At 44.1% G+C, this 21,628-nt stretch overlaps 1 protein-coding gene across 1 annotated transcript in view; it reads left to right on the forward strand.

Moving 5' to 3' along the window:
- Positions 1 to 21,628, forward strand: part of MYBBP1A (MYB binding protein 1a) — a gene marked incomplete at its 5' end in the record, with an annotated part of 59,303 nt that overhangs the window by 836 nt on the left and 36,839 nt on the right. The window contains 20 exons of the mRNA XM_080630046.1: positions 429 to 512; positions 906 to 980; positions 1,405 to 1,512; positions 2,536 to 2,726; positions 2,997 to 3,164; positions 4,517 to 4,634; positions 6,890 to 7,179; positions 7,646 to 7,753; positions 8,360 to 8,485; positions 9,215 to 9,418; positions 10,065 to 10,170; positions 10,578 to 10,665; positions 11,755 to 11,906; positions 12,576 to 12,665; positions 13,725 to 13,859; positions 14,591 to 14,755; positions 15,766 to 15,923; positions 16,720 to 16,854; positions 18,099 to 18,204; positions 20,541 to 20,672. Of these exons, the coding sequence (XP_080486172.1) occupies positions 429 to 512; positions 906 to 980; positions 1,405 to 1,512; positions 2,536 to 2,726; positions 2,997 to 3,164; positions 4,517 to 4,634; positions 6,890 to 7,179; positions 7,646 to 7,753; positions 8,360 to 8,485; positions 9,215 to 9,418; positions 10,065 to 10,170; positions 10,578 to 10,665; positions 11,755 to 11,906; positions 12,576 to 12,665; positions 13,725 to 13,859; positions 14,591 to 14,755; positions 15,766 to 15,923; positions 16,720 to 16,854; positions 18,099 to 18,204; positions 20,541 to 20,672 (2,739 nt within the window). The remainder of the gene's footprint in view (positions 1 to 428; positions 513 to 905; positions 981 to 1,404; positions 1,513 to 2,535; positions 2,727 to 2,996; positions 3,165 to 4,516; positions 4,635 to 6,889; positions 7,180 to 7,645; positions 7,754 to 8,359; positions 8,486 to 9,214; positions 9,419 to 10,064; positions 10,171 to 10,577; positions 10,666 to 11,754; positions 11,907 to 12,575; positions 12,666 to 13,724; positions 13,860 to 14,590; positions 14,756 to 15,765; positions 15,924 to 16,719; positions 16,855 to 18,098; positions 18,205 to 20,540; positions 20,673 to 21,628) is intronic.

Raw genomic sequence — 21,628 nt, forward strand, 5'->3', positions numbered from 1 at the left:
TTCCTCCATGCTGGTTGAGTCTGTAACATAGCAAAGAGCCTCAGCGGTCGGGATGACTTCATCTCACCTAAGAAGTTGATAATGGAGGAGACCCTGTGCTCTTCCCACTTAGAGTAGGGCCTTGTCCTTGCTGTAAAGTTTCATTGCTTCTGATACAGGGTGATGCAGTTGCAGCAAAATGTTCTCATTATTAATACTGCTATGTCACGTATAGGGGAAAAAAAAAGGAGTATCAGCAGGTATATTTATGCCTACACTAATTCCTGTTCTTACATATCTTCTACTAATCTAGTTGTCTGTATTCTGGCCTAATAAGGCAGCACATCTGCTGTTATGCTGAGCAGCTGTTCAGATCTTATTTCAGCTGAGCCCAGTAAAACTTTGTAAAATGGAAGATCTGCAAACAGCTATTCCATCCATCTCCTCAGGTTTTACAGGCTTTTGAGGAAATCCCAATTTGCAGTGTCCTGGAACAGATAAAGGAAAAGCACAATCTGCAAAAAGTGAAAAAGGTGAGTTGGCTCGCAGCAGCATTGGCCAGTAGTTTAAATTAACCATTCTCTGTTCTTTGAAGGCTTGGTGCCTGGATACAGTAGTTTTGGGCCTCTTGCTGAAGACTAAAATGACTAGAATGAAATAACGGGAGTATCTGTGAACACTGGCAGTTGATGACATTGTCATCTGGCCCTATTTTAGCTGAGATTTGTCTTTGTGAAAGACAATCTAGGACAGTTCTGAAACATCGTGCCGGGGGGTGCATTTCAGTGGGTAACCTTCACATGGCAGGGTGTTCAAGGCTACGTCTTCCAGCCATCTTGTTCCACTGATTAGAGCTGTAGTTGGACATGAAACTTAACCTCTCAGTGAAGTGGATCTTTAACCTCCTTTTTTTTTTCTCTCTTCAGAAACTTGTGAGAAATGCTGCTTTTGGAAACTTTTTTGGAGTTATGGCTCTGTTTCAATCTGGCCGGCTTGTTAAGGTAATATTGCTGTTATGTTTGTCAGTACTGGTTCTAGGGCTGTCTGAAGTGCAAAGAGGATCTAGAGAGAAAGACTGGGTCATTGGCTAGTCGATGAGATGGGACTTGAAGCATCAGATTTAGTGAATTCCTTATGCATTATCCATGGACTTTTTGTGCCTTTTAAATGTCTGTTCCTGACTAGAATGTAGGAACTGCGTCAGGTAGCATGGAAGGTTCTTGCCTGTCCTGTAAGGAAGGGATCTGCTGTCATATACAGCCATAAACCATCATTTTAGGAACAGCTGAGTAGCCTGTCAGGAAGCAATCGCGTAGGTCTTTTATTACAAGTAGCTGTAAGGATCTCAAGAGTAGATTATTACCTCAGCCTTCAGCTTAATCTTTGATGCGTGTCTTCTGGTTTTGGCTTATCTTTCTTTTTCAGGACCAGAATGCTCTGCTGGGGAGCATCCAGCTTCTCCAGCAGCTGGCAAATCACCAAGCACACCTCAGAGATCTCCCTCGCAAAACTCTTATTGACATCATGTCTGAGGTACAGCCACAGTGTGTGGTGGGTGGGAGGAGGCAGGATCTTGCCTTGGGGAACGCTTTTTCTTTGATTTGTTCGTAGTTGAAAGTTAAAAGGGGTGCGTGGAAGAGTGACTTTAAACTACGGGAGCTGTTTCCTATATTGTCTGTGAGCAGATGCTTTTATTCTGGGAAGGGTGGTCTGGTTCAGTCTGATTTCATTATGGATAAACCTGTAGTCAGTTTTTTACCCAAGTGACTTGCTTGGGTGATATCTTAGACTGTGCTCTTTTGAACGGAAGTATGCTGAAAACTCTGGCCAGCAGACCTTTTTTATGCACCTTGCCTGGGCCTAAGGTTGAAGCTTGGGCTGTTGAGTGTGTATGGACATGGGGTAAAGGAACTTTTGAGTATGTAGTAAAAGAAGAGAGTTTATTTCCTTTTTTTTACGTGGATGTTGTTTGTTTGCATGAAGATTCACAGTGTTAAAATAAAATGGTATTCTGTAGGTAGGTGTTCTGTGTCATCTAGTCTTGGTATTAGATTTATAGGTATTTTGAATCCAATCTTCTAAAAATACAAATTAGAGCAGTTTTTTGTGCATTTCTTATGTTTATTGATGAAAACATTGGATCCAGTTTTCTCTAAATGTATTGAACACAGTTTACCAGAAAATCTTAATGAAACAAGTGATTATTTGGGGGAATTAAAAGCTAATACCAGGAGTGTTTCCTCCTCCCTGGGCCATACTGACAGGAGCAGTCAGACAGCAAGAGATGCAACTGCAGTGAGAGTCAGTTGACCAGGATTGCTTTCTGATGACAACATACTGTCCTGCACCACGTGGTTAAGTAGCTGGGGACTGCATAGCAGTACTGCATTGTTCAATTTTGGTTGTGTCACTGTAAAGACTACTTCTAAAGTTTCCAGAACATTGCAAGCTTTTAGTAAAATGCCCTACAATGCAGATATGTTATTATACTATACAACAAGTTAGTAAAAAGGTCTCAGATGTTTCTCATATGCTCTCTCTTTTGTTCCTGTCTAGGTTCCTGAATCGGTGTTTGAGGAGGTCCTGTTTGGCATCTTGCAAAGTGACCTTGCTTCAGCCTTTGCATCTCCAGAGAACCTGCACCTTTTGCTTGTGGGCATACAGAAATTCCCTGGTGTTCTGAAACCTAAAAAACTGAGGAAGCTGTTTGGCTCACCTACTGTTGTAAATGAGGAAAATATTCCCAGGTAAGTTCCTGAATAATGAGCATTAATTGCAACATTCTTGGTCTCTTGGCTAACTGAGAGAAAAGTGGCTTTCATTCAGATGCCAGCCTCTATTTGCCACTGCAGGTGCTCTGAAGGATTCGGCTCTGTTATGCAGATCCCTAAATTACAGTCCTGTCATTTCTCCCAAGAGCCACAGTCTTCATCCTATGTCCTTCAGCAGGGTGAATTTGCCCCTCAACAATCCCTTCCCAGGCCAGACCTCTCGCATTATTTTCTTTCTTCTTCTAGACTTGTAGAGCTTCTGCAAAGTGCTGCCAAGTCTGAGAAGAAGGACAAGAAATTGCCCGGTGTAGTGTTTGATTTGCTGCAGGTTTCACTGAAGGAAAATGCCTTTGAACTGTTCTGGGAAGAAGGTGTGGAGAATGGGCTACTGAAGGAAAAATCGGGACCTGTGAGGTTTGTTGCAATGTATTATCCTTCTCTTTCTTGCTGTGGTCTTTCTGCTGCCCTATGGTAGAGCGGGACATACGGTTTCTCATGAACAATGTGGAAACACTTGCTTTTGGTTGTTTAGGTATTGGTGAAAAGCTTTACAGGGAGCCTAAATCCTAAGATTCCTCTTAGAACCCTAAGATCCTTAGAATCTAAGAATTCCTCTTAGAATACAACAAATTTGAGATTAAATTTAACTAGGACAGCACATAAAGGTGATGTACCTCATGGGGCGTAAAGGTGTCTTAATAGGTTGCTCCTGCAGGACTTGTCAGAGGAGCTGTCCTGTCCCTTCCTCTCTAAGTGGTTGGGAGAGAGAGTAATTTGTGTGGTTTAAGGACAGCTCCTGTGTAGGCAAACCCTTGTTCTAAAATTTGTGTCCAGTACTGCTGGACTTGTGCTTTTGTGGAATGGGCTGAATTAAATCCTGGGTATGTTTGGCTTCTGACATGGTCTGTGTTATTAAGTAGGATATGGCTGTGGCTGTAACAGTAGCTATTGCAGCTCCTTTTCCACCTCTAATACTAGATCTTAGTAGGATTAAGTTGTCTCTTGAGACTCATGCTGTATAAAATGCTGCAAAATCCAGAATACAAACCTCTGAGCATTTTGCGGACCTTAAGTTAGTTTATATCATAGCAAGGCAGTCTGTGGCCTGGTTTAAATCCTTCTTAGATCAAGAGTTTGAAAGTTGTAGAGGTGCACCTACAAGAAATTTTCTTAACATATTACATGAGTATCACAGTGAAAGTAAACTATTTTCCAAGCCTGAGCAGTTTAAGTCTTGTACATGTTTTGAGTAAGTCTAAAAATAAGCCTTTGTATGCTCAACAGGGTTGCTTTTTTCGGCTGATTTCCTGCAGAAATGAGGCAAACAATGTCCATCTAATGACTCCTGACCCCATTAGGCAATTCTGATCAAATTTCACAGCAAGTTGCTGTCAAAACTAAGTAAGTTACTGTCAAAATGAAGTAGAAATGTGTGGGCAAAACTATTAAGTTTTTATTAGGCTTGAGGAAATAAGTATCTGGGGAGAAGAGATCCATGAAGTGGATTGAGAAAGGAGCTGCTGGTAAGGACTCATCTGTTTCTAACCAGTGGAGGACCTACTAGAGGGCCAGACCTTTGCAGCTGTGCTAGTCAGAAGAAAAGCTTCAGGCAGCAGGATTTTTAAACACAGGATCCATAAGTTCTTGACTTCTGTTTTTCTGCATGCTCAGTGTAGCCTTCCCCACCACGTCTTCCCTGTCTTATTCTGTTGTGTGGCTTTACTGCTGTGCCTCTAGCTGAGGGAATCTTCTGTGTTCTCACTCAGTTACATGTGCTACCGGTTGCTGGGCAGTGCTTTGCCATTGCTGTCTCTGGATCAGCTGCAGATGGTTCTCAAAGGGAAGGTGATGCAGCACTATGGAGAACATGTGGTTACAACCCAGGTAAGCCTTCTGAAAGTAGTTGGGCTCAGGGATAAAGCCCACTGTCCTGAGCAGAAGCCCTTACTGCTCCCCTTTCACGTTGTCTTGTGTAAGAAAGTTTGTGTAATTTTAGGCCTTGGACTCTTAGTAAAAGTAAGGTTATTGTGTGGCCACTGGTCTCAATGGACTGAGTATAGACTGTGTTTGTCATTGCTTACTTGTGTATTTTCATTCAGGCTTATTTTAAAGGCTTTGAAATGGTTAAGCACTGACCCACTTGCTTTCACTGATGGTGCTGAGAAAGCTCTGACTTTGGGGGAAGCAGGGAAAGGGCAGCCCTCAGCATATTGACAGTGTCATCTGGCATTCTTTAACAGCCCTTTTCATTTTGCGTGTCTGGAAGCTCCTTTTTGTTTGTCATTGTGCTGGGTGGTGCATGAACATTTGAAGGCAAAGATAGAAAGGGACAAGTCATGCTTTTGCTTATGTTAGTGCTTGTTTTAATAAACACATCTGAGGTTTAAGCACAAATTTTATATGAGAACTGGATTTTGGAGCTCCTCTTCCTGCTTCCCTCCCAGCAAGCCAGCAAACAACACAGCCTTGCAATAAAGGGATGAAGGAAAAAATGGGAATACTGATAAAAATAGGCTTGGGCTTGGCTTTTTGTAGCAATTTAATGCAGAGCCTCCTCAATATAGGCCCCAAACTTGTTGCCCTTTCCTGGGAGGAACAGGACTTTGCAGTGTTTCTGTTCTGGTATCATAACAGCAATAGATGTGTGGGTTTGCTCTGAAAATAATGCTTACTATGGTGCTTCTGTGTATGGACCAACTTTCTCCAGTGTTTATCCACTGACTTAGTTTGTTTCTTGCTTTTTCTTTTGTTGCACAGTCGAATTGGTCTGTATTCTTCCATGTGCCTCAAAAATGTGTTAATTCAATTCGTTCATTTAATTCCTGTATAAAATCCAATGAAGACATGATTGACTAAACCTAATGTGGTTGATGCTGAGGAAGTAGAAATTATCTTAGTTTGAATTTTTTGGTAGTGTTTTTGTGAGTTTGTTTTTTTCCTTGACATAAGTGGTTTGTTTTGGAAAGCAAAAACACTTGTACTTTCTTACCTGGTTATTGTTGGAAGTGGAATTAGACAAAGCTTGAGTCTGATATTTACTGACAGGTACCTTCCTGAACCCACTTTTTTCCAACAAGGGAGTAAATGTACTTGATTTGCTTTTTGATGAAACCCCTGATGTGAGTTACTACTGTTTACAGCACTTGTTCCTGAAGGTCTTCTCCCAGTTTTCATACTGATGCACAAGTACTGAGCTCTCGAACAGCGGAAGCAGGAGCTTGCTAAGTTGTGTTTTGTTCGTGATTTCTTGGATGGGTATTTATGTTATAGTTGGATGGATTTGTAGTTAATTAGGACTTCTTTTTATAGCCCTTTTGTTTAAAAGAACAGTGTTCCTTAGGCTTCCATTACAGTTACTGATCCCTCCAGGTCACTGTATTGATTGTGACACTGAACCAAACAAGTTTGGAACAAACCTACAGCTGCCCTTTTTGGGGTTTCTCCAGTTATGCTCTGTGGGTTCTTTTTCCAGAACAAAGAAGTGGGACTGAGCACTATGGGCTATGAAGGAAATGGGATATGTGCTGAGATGGGACACGTCTTGGCAGTCTGCATGCTGCTGAGCAGTGTTCCCAGCTGTATGCCTTGCAGATCAGTGCCAGGACTGAAGATAGGACTTAGCGTAAAATAGTAACACTCAGGATGTGGTTTTTAGGTTAAACATGTCAGCTCCTCATTTCAGAATGCCTCAACACCAGGGCGAGAAGGAGAGATTTGTTCTACCCACTGTAGGTCAGCAGGCTCCAGGGCTGCAAGATGAGACTGGAATTGATGTGGGGGAGTTTCCAAATCAAGGGGAAACTGAGGCAGGTGATGTGAGCCCTAGGCTTTGACCCAGAGTGAGAGCTGATCGCCCTTGGGATCTTAGCTGCACTGGCCAACATGTGGTCCAGCCACTAAAGCCTGACTGGGAAGGTGCAAGTTCAAGGGTTAAGATAGGTATGTTACAGGATTCTGTGGTTGCTTCTATATGAGGAAGACGACGAGGAGAAATTGATGACCTGCTCTATGCCTTATGATAAACATTCAGGCACATGACTTTACTTACTGCAGCCAAATCTGTGAAGTGATTTGTACTTTCCAAGACACTCAGGCTCAGTGTGAGGTTCCTAACCTGCTTGTTTAACTGCGTTTTTCAGCTTCCAGACCGATTTAAGTTTGCTCCAGAGATGGAAGGATATATAGAGGAATTCCTGAGCAGCTGTGAGGACTCAGAGAGGCAGCTGGCAGTGATGATTGGCTTCTCTACTCTCACCAATCAAGGCAATCCAGTATTCTCCAGCTCATCCAGAGTAGTGAGACACCTGCAGCCAGTGGTATTGCAAAAATACGTCGACTGGCTCAAAGACATGTTCCTCAGACCAGACTTTGACTGTTGCTTAGACTTCTCCAGTAGCCGGCAAAAACAGAACAAGGAAAATGCAAACATGTGAGTATGAGGATGATGCACCTTCTTTTTGTTTCGTGGTTAGAGTAGCTACCTGTGTGAAGTCTGCTTTGAACAGCTAATGTTGCTTGCTGAATATCCACAACTTGATGCTGTGAGTGCTGGGTTACTTGCAGGGGCTTCTTCCAAAGAAGGTGTAAGCTGTTAAAATGTCTATGTGTGATTTGTGCTGCTATAACCTCACTCTCCTTAGTCCTGCACTTATTGAAGTGCTTTTTGTTAAACTGCAGTGCCTCAGCTGGGTAAATAGACTCTTTGGCATAGTAAAAAAGCAAACTTGGGAAGATATTATCTTTTCTTTTGTACCTGTCGCTTTCGCACTATGTAACTGTCCTCTTTAGGGTAAAGCCTCTCTCTGAAAGTCCCCTCTTGCTGCAGTGGACTGGGGTTGGTGTTTACTTTGGGATAGTGTTCAAACTACTGACTATATCCACTTCCTTCTTAAAAGAGCACAACGTAAGATTGCTCGATTAAGAAAATGGATCATCCACCGACTTGCTAACATTATTGAAAGTACAGTGAAAAAAGAAGAGAGCCTTGTGATGGACATTTCCAGGTGAGAGTGATTTAAAGACTTAATGCCACAGGTGCTTCGAATATGTCTTCTTAGCTCTACAGCAATATTCCAGGTGAGCTGTCCCCGTGGCATTAGGCAAGTTTCCTGGTGGAAATACTCTGTAACATAAATCATTTAGGAGGCTAGGTTGTGTTTTCAAAAGAGCTTCTGTGAACTTGGACAGATTATTGTCGTAAATAGTTCAGGCTTTTAAAATCACCTTAATCCTGTTTGTTTTGAGTAAATTTTAGCTTCCTGTCTACCTAGAGTGCTTGAAGAGATCACTTGTAACTTTGCATCACATCTTAATAAGTATGTATTTGTCAGTTTAAAAGCCTTGGAGCATATGACCCAGAAGTCTGAGTATTGTATTGTGTGGCTTCAAATGCAGGCACTTTTGTGAAGTCTTGAGCATTCTTCTCTCTTCTTTACTTTGTGTACCTTTAGGAAAGGGTCTTACTCTAAAGAGTGACTTTCTTCAGTGCTTGAACATCCTTGGATAAAAATGTGACTATGTGGTGCTCCTTGTTTTGCACACATGGGCTGGTTTGGCTTTGCTCTGACTGAGCTGACTCTTAATTTTGTTCTTGTTTCTGTTCATTCTAGGTTTTGCTTCTTCCATGCTTTCTTTGAGGCTAAGAAAAAGACTTCCCAAATAAATGAGGCAAATGTTCTTCCAGCAGAGCCCCTAGATGAACAGGCTCATTCCATGGCAGAAAACTACTTCTTTGGGTAAAGGAATTTGCTTGCATGCTTTATGCTTGGAAATTTCTCTTTTTTTCCTGAGGATAAGATCAGCCTGCAAATAACAGGGCAAGAGATTTGGGATTGTGAGCTGGTATTGGAGCATTTGTTTGATTCCAGGACTAGGAAATGGCTTTTTTTTTTTTTTTTTAAGGAGATCCTAGATGGATTTCCTAAAGATACTTAAGTTTTGTCCAATTAAAATGTAATTTTGCGTAGCAAACCTTGCTTGAGTATGTGTGTGATAATCAGGGAGGTGTAGAGCTGAGCTCAAACTGCTTTGTCTTATTAATTACCATTGCCTCTGTTGCAAGGTAGAAGTGAAAGGACTGAAGAGGGAGGTGGTGAGGTCGTGTGGATTGCTGTTGGGTTTCTGTCTGCTCTGAATGAAAGCTGCTCATGGCTCTGCAGTCCTCCCTGTACTAAGGGAGATGGAGTTGGTATAATAGATGCTTCTTCATCAGTAGAGGAAAAGCAGAGGACATGGTTGGACACAGAATGAAACAACTGAGAATAATAGCATCATTTGGGACACCAAGGCAATGAACTGTGTGTTACTGTGCTTGCATACATGTGTGGGTTGAAGCTTAGGCCCTATGAATCTGAGTGACCAGAGCTCTGGGATGAGAGTGTTCTACTGGTGGGCATTGTTTTGGAAAGCGTGACAAGGCCATCTGATTCCAATGCCAGGAACGTGCTGACTGGTTTTCTTTGCAGGTTACTTCAGACTTTAAACACTATGACTGTTTTGGGGGATACAGAAAAGGCTGCAGCCTTGAGAGAGAAACACATCCATGGTGTGACTGCAGATGGGAAGCTCTGGATCTTTCTCCTTGTTGAGTATGCCAACAAGCTGCTCTCCAGTGAACATGTCAAAGCTGTGAACCCTTTTACCAAGGAACAGAGGGATGCCTGGGAGAGGTGAGAGGCTTGGAAAGCTGGGTGCTGGGTTGATTGGATGAGGAGCCTGGAAAAGCTCTAGTCTTAGTCTCTTTTTGGGCCATTGTATTCTCTTCTGCTGTTGTTCTGGCTGCTGTAATAGAGCCATTTCACAGGCAGTGGCAGTTCTCTTTGCTTTGAGTATCCTGCACATGTGGCTGGGTTTCAGGATGCCTTTCTGTTGCTCATCACCCTGCTCCTTTCTTCCTGTTCCTTCTGTGTGTTTAACTGTCTGCAGGTTCTTATTTCTGCTCATGGTCCCTCTCCCAAACATGATTGTAACTCTGCTTATCTTCTCCTAATAATACCTCTACTAACTTCTCAGTGACTCTTTTCTGGTGCTCTTTTCTGAGCTTGATTTTCCATAAAGGAAAATACAAGATGTGTGTCTTGGCTGTAGTATTAGGAATCTAACCTGTGCCCAACTGCAGGGTTTTTTCTAAGCATCATCACATAATGAGGTGGTGGTGTTGGGTTAAGACTGGGTACTATCTGTGTGTCCAATTTCAATAAATTAAATCTTAAGTACAGAAACAGGTACTATAGGTTTGGTCATGTTTTCAGTCTGATAATAAGAGGGGATTTGCTGTTGTGATTGTGAGAGACTAAGAGGGATTTCTTTCTTCAGAACACTTCAGGCTGTGGAGAAGCTGCAGAAGCAAAATAAATCAGATAGTGCCAAAGTTGTTGCTTTCCAGCAACTTCTGCTTTTAATGGCTATCCATCTTTTCAAGGTAAGACCTCTGAAGCATATTTGAGTGGTGTAAAATGTGTTGATAGCTGAGCTTTCTGAACACTGAGCTGGAAAGTTTCTTTGTGATCAGGGATCCAATCTTTCACAGCCTCTGCCTTCTGCAAATGAGCAACTGGCAGCTAATAAACTGTGATTCTTACACTGACTGTAGACATCAACTTACAGGTGAAAAGCTTGACCTGAGCATTATTTTCCCCTTTGATTTGCTGCTCAGTGGAGCAAGTTTTACTTGGTTTCATATTTTGTTCTGCAAAGGGGTTGTAGTAGCTGATTTTAATATCTGTGCCTGTTTAGAGAGGTCCTTAGATTTGGCATATATTCCTTCTGTTACTGTTGGTAGTGGGTAATTCAGAAGAGGGTGTTTACTGTCTGCTTGTGATCAATCAGAATCAGTCTGAAACAATGGATGTTCTGAGCGACCTTCTGAACTGCACAGAGAGGGCATTCAGCAAAGAACCTAAGAAGAGAAAGACTGGTGAGTCCTTCCTACCAAAAGAGATGGAGTGGGATTGTTAATAGTGTCAAAAGACAGGAGATGGCAGTTCTGCATTAGTGAAGCACTCTTGGCTGCATCAGTTCTGGCTTGATCCATTTGTCCCCAGGAGAATCCTCTCTCCTTCATTCTCTTTCCTTGTCTTTCTAAATCTCTTCTGCTTCAGCTCTCTACCCTCATCCTCAGTGGATTGTGTTCCTGTGTGTCTCGTAAAGGACAGGCGAGCTTCAGAGCTGGCCGTTGTTCGATGAGCAGTGTCCAGCGGAGTTCACTCTTTTTCAGTCCTTGTTCTGTATTGGCCAAGAGCTTGACTGAAGTGGTGGTACCTCCCTGGGCACAGCTGTGGGCTCTCCTAACAGCTGGCAGGCCTGGAGCTTGGTTCTTTCAGAGCTCAAGTTCTGGGCAAACTAAATGTGTTCTGTGCGTACATATGGCCTGTCTGCTGGCTTAGTGAGTCCTTGCTTAAGGCCTGTGGAGTTAGGCTGGGACTTGACTAGGAAGGAACTTGATCCTTTTGACTCCCTCTTTAACTATGGTCTTGTACTCTTTAAATCTTCATGTAAATTTGAGGTTGCTGTGAAAAGAAAAGCTGTAATTCTTGAGGTGGTTTGGTTGTATGTACATCAGGATTCCCAAACTTTTTCATTAATGGACCAGTTTCAAATGTCAGCACTTTTCATTGTCTGCTGTGACTCCAGATTTCATTGGCAGCTCTATAAAATGTATATACTTTTCCTGACTAGCTGCTGGTCACTTTAATGTGGTTGTGTGATTTGCGGAAGTGCTCATCTAAGTAATGATTTAATGGATTCATACCTGGTAAGGCTTTGCAGTGGCCTAAAGACAATTTCGGGCGTGTTTCTCCCTACAGTTAGTGGCCTTACAATACAGCTGCAACCTTTAGCTTCACATTGGCTGTTTCTGGTCTGTGCTGCTGAATGCTTGCTTCTGACAGTCAGAAGAAGACAGAAGAAGTCATTTTTTGTGGATGAATTTCTCTGTAGTCTCTTACTGATGTGCCAGTGCAGTGCTTTTACTCCTTCCTGACATTGTTTGTTTGTTCCTGTGCAGACAACACTGAGCCAGGATGGGTCGAGGTGATGGTGGAAATCCTTCTCTCCCTCCTTGCCCAACCAAGCCTACTCATACGTCGGATTTCCAAAAGCGTGTTTGTACGGATATGCCCTAATCTGACCAAGAGGGGCTTGCAGCTGATCCTGGATGTAAGTGAGGCACTAGTAGGGCATTGTACCATTTGGCTGTCTTGTCCCTAACAGATAATACAAGCATGTCTCTAGTTTGGGATTAAATGAAAGCCTCCTTGATTTAAAAGATGTCTAACAGTGTGTTGCTGAGTTTTAAATGTAGCTTACAGAGAGTTGTTTTTTGGTTTTGTTTTTAATGGAGCCTGGGATCCAACTCTAAGTCGTATTCTTTGGTAGTTTGAGGCTGAAGAAATTCCTCAGTCACTTTATATAGCTGGTAGTTTTTATGCGTGAGTATAAATGGCAACAACTTCTTTCTTTTGGAAGGGCTAAGCGTAGTGTTGCTAAAAGTAAGTGACACTGAAAATCTGAATGGGTCATACCACTGAATAAAGTGCTGTGCTCTGAGAGAGTAATACATGGTTTGCAAAGATGTGCTGTCAGGTACTTTATGTAATGAACCTAATACTTCATTTGTGACAATCGAACTGTGTGTCACCAACCTCTTTAGTTTTCTTCACCTTTTTTGTTACTTATAGAAGGAACTTAGCAAGCGTGATATTATAAGCCAGAAAATTGAATGTCCTCACTATTTCATTATTCAACTGGCTGGCTTACTGTCTGTTGTACACAAGAAACGTGTCCTTACACAACACTGAAAAACCTTCATGTCCTTCTTTTTTGCAGGTTCTTGACCCATACCAAGAGCAAAATGAAGAAAGTGCTGTTGTTGTGATGGAAGAATCAGACAGAAAGATCAAATCTACACAGGACATGGTAATTGTTGTGCCACTGCCAGTGACAAAAACTCTTCAGACTTAATCTTTGTCCTGATGTGTGGAATTGGCTGGATTGTATCTGTCTAGAGTAAGACGGCTATTGCTGTATTAAGATATATTTTTAAAGTGTAACACAAATGGCCTGTTGGAAGTGCATGTTTCTTAGACTTTTGGCCTTGAAGGGCAATGCTGTTGTAGATATGGCTGTTTGAATAGTCGACTTTCTGAGAAGAAATGACAGGCTCAGAAAGTTGGGGCTGTTCAGCCTGGAGAAGAGAAGGCTGCGTGGAGACCTCATAGCAGCCTTCCAGTGTCTGAAGGGGGTTACAAGGATGCTGGAGAGGGACTCTTCATCAGGGACTGTAGCGTTAGGACAAGGGGGAATGGGTTCAAACATAAACAGGGGAAGTTCAGGTTAGATGCAAGGAAGAAGTTCTTACCTGTGAGGATGGTGGGGCCTTGGGACGGGCTGCCCAGAGAAGTGTTAAATGCTCCATCCCTCGCAGTGTTCAAGGCCAGGTTGGACAGAACCTTGGCTGACCTGGTCTGGTGGAAGGTGTCCCTGCCATGGGAGGGGATTGGAACTTGATGATCTTAAGGTCCTTTCAAACCCAAACCATTCTGTGATTTGGTGGCTGCAGTCTGAAATTAGCACAGGCCTCTCCTTTCTGCAGCCACAGACTGAATCTGCTGTGCTGTGCAGCCATCTGAATTCAAGATCTCAGGTTTTCAGCACTACAGAGATTCAAGTCCCAAAGCATTACAAGTGTTAGGAGAAAGGAAAGTCAGATGGAGGCTGTAACTTCAGATGTTCCTTGGAAGCTGCTTTTTGGTACAAATTTAATATGACTGAGAACTCTGTATTTTGTTCTGCTTTTAGCTCTTGTGAAGTCCTGGCATCTCATTAACTGGGGTGTCTTCCCTTGACTCTGAGAGCTCTAAGCAAGGCAGTGGGGTGAGGGGAGGCTCGAGTTTGTAGTTTTGAACAGTGACACACGTGAGAATTGAGTAGGGCTTGAAGAATGGTGGGCTCAGGAGATGAACCTTTCTTCCTCAGGATGAGGAAGAAAACGAGGACTCTTCAGATGAAGGTGACTCTGAGAGCGACAGTGGAGATGAGGAAAAGAATGAAGAAGTTGATGATGATTTTCGCAGTCAGCTGATGAATGTCCTCCAAGCAGGGAATGCATTGGTATGTTTTCACTGCCTGACCTGATACAGATACCAGGAGGTTTGGGGTGGTGAAGATGATCTAATAATACACGCATCCTATCTGAGCCCGTGCAGTGACAACCTTGGCAAGTCATCTTTGTATGGTGTTTGAAGCAGGAGGTTAGGATCTGCAAAGCAAGCTTTGGGAATAAGTAATTTGTTCTTTTATTTATTGTTAGTAAGTCTTGAGTGCTTTAGCTGGTCTGGTCGAGCATGCTACAGCTTGTACTCCTGCCTGTAATAAATGAGACTGATGTGGACTTGGGATGCTGTTGCATGTTGTCTATGTTATCTGGCCTATGCGGAGGCCAGATCCAAGTAGGCCACTCTGGAGACTTCTGTAGCAGTGTGAGCGTGGCTTAATGATTCTTACAAAGAATCACTGGTGTTGCTACAGATACAGCAACATATTAACCTCTTTACTGAAGAAGCAACAGCACAGAGGAGTCAGTGTCAAAACCTCAGCCTCTTCCCTCTCCTGATCCTCCAGCTCTACCTGTTAGTGCTGTGCAGCCAGGAGTACCTGATAGGAAATATGAACTAGATTACTCATGGGTCTGCACATGTATTTTTTCTCCCCATGTTGTTATTCTGGGTATAGAGGTAGCTACCTCCCTACTGCAGTCTGGTCTTGTCTGTGGTTCTCTCCCTGCTGTCTTTCGGAAGTACTTGAGATGTCGTGTTGTTGTTTTTGCATTCTAAACCAAAAAGGCAGCAGATGAGAGTGATGAAGAGCTGGATGATGAGGCTATGATGGCTCTTGACAAGAACATCTCAGCCCTTTTTGCGGAGCAGCAGAAACGGGTCCAGGCAAAGAAGGATGAGAAAGACCGGATTCGGAAAGAGAAGATCCTACGGAGGGATTACAAGATCAAGGTGGGAGATATGTGTTTGATCTGAAGACTTCTGGCTTACTAGCACATTAGTTGAAGCCTACTGCATGCCGTGAGCTACTTAACACTGAAAACCTTGGACATGCATGTGTGTGATAAGCTTCTCGAGGTTGGGGCTGGATTGTTCTGGCTTTGTACAGCATGTGGCACAGCGATATTGTGGTCAGTGACTGGGGCCTCACAGGCCTGCTTGAAAACAGAAAACAGGACTGTGCTTTCAGGGAGTGAATTGTGGTTTCCATTTGCTGATCTGAAATGCTTCAGTTTATTAGATCATTTCTCATGTCAAAGGTAGGTGCCTGTCAGTTGATGTGCCTTAGTGTGACATGCATAAAATCCCTCTGGTAGTTTTGCAGTGTAAGCTTTTTTGTGGCTTGTTATGCTAGTAAAATCGGGAGGATTATGGTTAACACCCCTGATTGATTGTGGCTGTAATACTGATTTCAGGCCACCTGGTGTCAGCATGGACTGTCAGAATATTTGGGCATCCAGGGACAGTTCCAACCACTCATGCATAGAAATGTGGTGTCAGATGGGCTAAGATGAAGGCTGAACAGGGTAGAGAGCCACTGGCTTTGCTACATTTTCATTTTGTTGCTTTGCTGTAAGAGGCTGATTTTATGCTAATGCACTGTTTGGAACTCAAGTGGGGCCTGCAGGGGTGAGAGCTATCAGTCAGTGGTGCTAATAGAGATCTATGATGAGTTACAGTGACTGCAGGTCTGGCCAGGTGGCAGTGATTCGCATAACTGCTGTTTCTAAATGGTGTCATTGTACAAAATAAGACTGAAGTCAACAGACTTCCTTTAATCTTTCATATTCTTGATTTTCAGTTTCTCATGCCCTAACAGTACAAATGATAGCAGAAGGTGTACAAATTGCAGTTGCAAATAGTTTTCTTCAGTTTCTCCAGTCTGAAGGAGCTGCTCTGGGTAGATCTACCATGTTTCCCTGTCTGCATTAGTTCTTATGTCAGTAACGGTGTGTTTGCAGGTGCTGGATCTGATTGAAGCATTCCTGACTAAGCAGTCAGAGAATCCGTTGGTGTTTGACATCATTGAGCCCCTGCTTCGGGTGATTGAGCAGTGCATGAGCACAGACTCTGACAAGCAGGAGGTTGACTTCCTTAAGAAAACAGCCAATATCTTCAGGTAAGTGTCCTCAGTCTTCCACGTAACAGGCAGTAGCTTTTGATAGACACCAGTGGTGTTGGTTGAATCTCAGAAGTTGATCTTCCTAGGACTGAAGACAATTACTATACTTAAAGATTGTGTAGCACCATACATGCACACAATGCTTAGTCATAACCTGCAGGAAAGAAAGTAGGATTTGGGTTTTCTAGTTTAAGGGACTTCAAGTGTCAAACCTGTTAGCAGATGGAAACCTTAAGGGGAAACACTGGTATTGCAGGCATGGTGGCATGTCACTGAATATCCCCGCAGGCCTCTGACCTCTAAGTCGAACCATGCAACACCTCCCTAGGCTTACAGAGTTGCTGTGTGGCTGGAATGAAACTCCCAACAAGTTTCAGGCAGAGTGGAAGTTCTCTGTTCATGGCCGGAAGCTTAACGTGATACAAGATAGACCAAGACATAATGCCTGATGTGTGTTAGGATGCGTCTTCTGTACATCACTCCTTGACATCCCCAGTGCTGCTCTCTGCCCTCTGTTGAGAAGCAGTTCTGCGGTAACAGCGTTTGAGGAAGCCAATCCCTTTTGTGAGCTCTGGGGAAGAGTTGACTCATGCCTAAATAGGTGCTGGAAGGCAGAGTGGTGAATCTCCTCACCCTTCTTGCCACAGCAGTGATTGCCTCTTTTGCTGTCCACAGCTGGTACTATTTCTGTTAGTGTATCACCCTGATCCCAGTGATAAGGCTTCATAGCCATCCGTTCCCCAGAGCTCCTTCTGTAGGTAATGGCTTTGGGTTTGGTTTTAATGCTCTTCAGGAACTCCCTGTGCCGAATGAAGCAGTACTGCAAGAGAGTGGGTGCCCTGCAAGAGGATTTGCACGCTTTTGTGGAGAGGCTTGTGAAGAAAGCCTGCAAGCACACTGACTCTTCAGTGGCTCTCTATTATTTCAGGTGAGTGTCTACTCAGTGCTGTGGGCTGGCTGTAAGCAGGCCTAATATGGCATGTTAAAGCAGTTCAGAGAAGCAAGAGACTTGAAGTCTAGGTGCCAGCATCTGTGTCTTACATGAGGACTAGTCAGTCATCCTGGCAGTCTTGAAGCATTTTCAAAGAGATGTCCATTGTTTCGGTGACCATCTTCAGTGGGCTCTGTGATACAGAAATGGTCTGATACGGCTTTGCTAATAGTGATGGGAAGTGCTTCCTTGAGGCTTCATCGGGGAGCAATGAATTGTGTGTGTACGGATGAGAGTAAGTTATAGTCAGTCTGCAGTGATTGTTCTGTAAATACAGTGCTTTACTGTCTCAGTGATAGCACAACGAGGACAATAATGATTATGATTCTTGAACGTGCCAGTACTCACTCCTTTGCTGCTGAATACAGGTGAATTAGGGTAAGCCATGTGTGTATTTGTTAGGAAACATGAGTCTTGCTGTTTCCTGGTGTAAATGGGAGTGCCATTTACTGGTAGGCTCTCTTGTGACTTGCAGGCAGTTTCAGGAGGACTTTCATACTCTATATGGGATTTCTCAACACAACTGAGTATGCAGTGGGTACTGTGTTGCATAGTCAGCCGTCAGTGTCCTTGGGCAGTGTTGGCTCTGCAGCACACTGGGCTTGTAGCTGTGCAGTAACCATGGTACTTCTTGGTATTGCAGGGCTGGCTGTGTGTGCTGCACAGCTCCCTGACAGCTTCCTGGCAGCGGCAGTCCTAAGTGGAGCTGTGCCTTTTTCTCAGAAGCAGCAGGCTCTCTGCCTACTCTCTCAGTTGATATATCTGAGTTCTCCAGGCACACAGCAGTCTGGGCTGGGAAGGCTGCACTGCAGCACCGGCTGAGCTATGCAGGCTTAGGAATGCAGAAAACCTCAAGCACTACTAGTCAAAAACGTGAGTTTGAAGAACCCAGGCTGATAGCGGTGATGTCTGACTGTGGTGACAGATAATGAAATAATGCAGCCTCCTAAGATTTGTTTGCCTTTAGGTCTGGCAAGAATGGGTTAAATAGAGAGAAGGGGCCTTCTCAGGCAATTTAACCCTCCTAGGTACAGGATAAACTGCCTGCATCATAGAATAGTTAGGGTTGGAAAGGACCTTAAGATCATCTAGTTCCAACCCCTCTGCTGTGGGCTTCTGCCCTCAGGTGGCTTTGCACAGTGACACTGGTAACTGCTGTGTTCTTCCCTTTTCTTTTTTAGTGCCTCGTTATACCTGATCAAAGTGTTGAAAGGAAACACGTCTGATAAGTCATCAACTACCCCTCTGCCAGAGAGACAGAACAGCACCATCCCACAGGCTTCTCAGGTCGGACTCCAGCTGCTTTTGGGGCAGTGGGATTTACCAGTAAAGTTGCATTGTCCCATTTCACTGAGTGGACTTTGCTTGCTCAGTCTCCTGTTGTGTGGCCTGCAGATGCCTGTCTACGTGATTTGTTTTTCATGAAGCTGTTACATTCCCAGTCCCCTTCTGGCCCATCCCCTCCTGTCTTTGCGGTGCCTGCTTGCCACAGCCACCAGGGGCTGCTGGTGTACAGTGGTTAACTGGAGAAGGCCAATGTATATTTAAGCTGCTCTCCTGGCTGATTTGCTATTTCATACTAATCTCCTGGCATTCACTCTTCTGGGAGGGTGCTGAGGAGCAGGGAGGCACAGGACAGTGGTGAATAAGAGTGATGTTTGGGCTGAGTTGTCTCAGGGTGAAGCAGCTGTGGGGCTCTGTGGGGCAGCTCTCACTTCAGTGATGATTGTTTACAGGCAGACTTTTCATCTGGTTGTGCTATAGGTGTCTATTACTTGTGGAGCTTTACTCTAGGTCCTCTTTCACCTACTGTGTCTGTTGAATTCCACAGGTGTCTGAATGTGGTGACCCTATGTATTGGGCAGCTTAGTCCAGTCACCTCCACTAGAAACTTAGCAAGTCGTGTTTCACCAGCCAGCTTGATACTTTGCCTCTGAACCTCTCAAATTGTGTTCAGGAATTAGTGCCTTAATCCTGTTGACATTTTGTGGGGGAGGAAAATAAACAGGGCCACCTCATGTCAAGGGAGGGCCTGGAAATTGCACGCACAGAGCTATTATTAGCAGCTGAAAAGACAGCCAGTGTTTCTAAGGCTTAGTGAGAGGCTGAGAGTGTTAATCCAAGCGGCTTTTATTCTGTGCTGGGCCTTTCTGGAAAGAAAAGCAAAGTGGGAGATCTGTGGGGATTATAAACAACATACTTGATGTTGAGGCGAGAGTGAGACATGCTTCACAGCATCCTTGTGCAGCTTCCAGGGAAGCCTATTGCTCCTGTGGGAATAGAGCTGTGGTCTTGACCAGCCCAGGGCACAGCCAGCAGCCAAAGCGAGTTGTTGGTTTGGGGGAAGTGACATGGTTCAGTTTGGGTGATGCTGCAGATGCTGACTTGGTGTTGAGGCCAGGAAGGTTTTGCAGTGGGGAACCAGAGACAAAGGTGTCGTGTGTTTCCAGTGAGTAGTGCTTTGTGAGCGTAATCTGGAGCTTTTCAGTAGCAGCAAAGTGGAACTAGAGCAGACCCTATGATGCAGTGGCTAAATGTATGGAAAAGCATGTTATTAGAGAAGTTTTTTACAATCAGCATCTGCTTGGGAGGAGGAATCATTTTTCTTCCCCTTCAGATGTGTGTGTCAAATAAGTGCCAAGTACAGACACTTGGCTGGGAAACTGAGGACAGATATTTCAGGATCCATCTCCCCTGTCCACTCTAGCCTGCGTTCAGCTGCAGTAGACCTGGGAATTTGACCTGAGAACGGGACACAACACTAACGTGGCTTTAACTTGCTATGAGGCCATGGAAAAATCGCTTGGGCAGAGGTTAGCAGAAGGTCCATCCGCTATTGTGAAGATTACAGCTTTGACCTCCCAAAATGCAGTGCTTCCCTGGCAAGAGGAGAACAGTCAGGAATGTTGGGATGCGGTGCTCCATGCTTCCGTCTCCGCTCATCCCTGTGTTAGTTTACTACATCCATAGCGGCTGTGCTCGTTTTGGCTCGTTGTTGCATGTCTGGTCCCTTGTTCCCCACCAGGGGGGGATACTGGAGCATCTGCAGAGTTCTGGGCTAGCTGGATCCCTCATCAGAGCTAGGGCTTGTCTGCTGGGTACCCAGAAAACCTGGCCATAGCTGCTAAGTGTATGTAGATCTAGGTATCTAGATCTAAGATATCTAGGTATCTAAGTGTATGTAGATCTAAGTTTCTACATACACTGGTATTTGAAGATTCTGATAACTCTATAGCTGGCAACGCCATGTGCATAGCACAGCTGCTGTGGGATGGGCTTTGAGTGCTCTCTGAACCTCGAGTGTTAGACTTGCCCACCACAAACTTAGAAGTACAGCCCCCACACTACGTGCAGTGTTTGTAGTCTTACTAGAAGGCTGTGCTGCCCTTCACTCATGTGGTCATATGGCTGTCAGTACTTGGGTGAACGTGTTTGAGGCCCATTTTGCTGTTTCTTTCTGGTTCTAAATGTTGTATCCCATAGGCCTATATCATGTAAACTACCCAAGAATATGTGGTTGTTAGAAAAACTTGTGTGCACTGGTAGAAATGAATTTTTTCATTGGTAGTGATTCATGCTTGTGTTTCACTGGAAATGTTTCTTGTTGTGCTTTTTCTCTACAGCTTTTGAGCACAGGTTGTTTGGATATGGAGAAGGTGACTGCAGTTTATCAGCAAGCTCTAACACAATTCCTGACTAAACGGAACAGTGCCCTTACGAGCTCCATGTTCCACGATCTCTTCACACGCTTCCCGGTGAGTGTTGCTGACTGTGTGGTATGTTTGCTGCCTCCCAAGTCCAGTTGTAACTCATGGGGAAGTAGGGAGAGAAACTTGCCCGCTTTATCTGTGGGCTTTTGAAACTGCTGTCAGGTTTCCTAGATCTCCCCCTGCTCAGACTGTTAGTACTGTATGTTTTGATAGCAACACTGCAGAAGACCAGGATCTCGTATATGGTTTGGGCTGGGATACTGCATGGAGAACGCAGATGAACAGAAGTCTGCTCTTTAAATACAGCCTAAGAAGCTTTGATTTCTTTTTTTTTTACCGGTATTCAAGACAATGGGATGAGCAAGGCTTGCACAAGGCTGGGCACATTCCTGCTGATCCAAGCCAAGATGCTCTCGGCCTTCTTGGCCACCTGGGCCCAAGATAGCTCATTTTCAGCTGGCTGTTGACCACTCTCCCCAGGTCCTTTTCTGCCAGGCAGCTTTCCAGCCTCTTTTCTCCAAGCCTGTGGTGGTGCATGGGGTTGTTGTGATAAACACTTGATGTCATTTGCAAACTTACTGAGGCTGCACTTGATCCGCTCTTCCACATCATTGCATCTCTTTTATAAAACAAAGGTAAAGATATACACAAACCCTGGCCTGTTTAAAGCTAGAGCTCTCTGTTCTTTTAGTAGGCTTTCCTCCCCCCTCCCCAAAGAAACCATTTCAGGTGGTGTGGTTGGAATAACCGTCTGCACAAGATATCAGTGAGCTGTGCAGCAAACTGCTGTCCCTGTCTTGTCAGAGCCAGCCCTTCCAGTGCCTGCTAGATGGTGTTAGTGGTATTCCAGTAAGGTGTTTATAGTCCAGATGCTTTCTCATTTCTTGTGCCCCTGAATTTGGGAGTATTTTGTCTGTAAGAGTAGAAATTGGTGGATTAGGCCAGAACAGAGGTTGATCAAGCTTTGCCGACAGTTACCACTCCTCTAGAAAGGTTGGTTT

The sequence above is a fragment of the Psittacula echo genome (assembly GCF_963264785.1).
Source record: "Psittacula echo genome assembly, chromosome: 15".
In the NCBI taxonomy this organism is placed as follows: Eukaryota; Metazoa; Chordata; class Aves; order Psittaciformes; family Psittacidae; genus Psittacula; species Psittacula echo.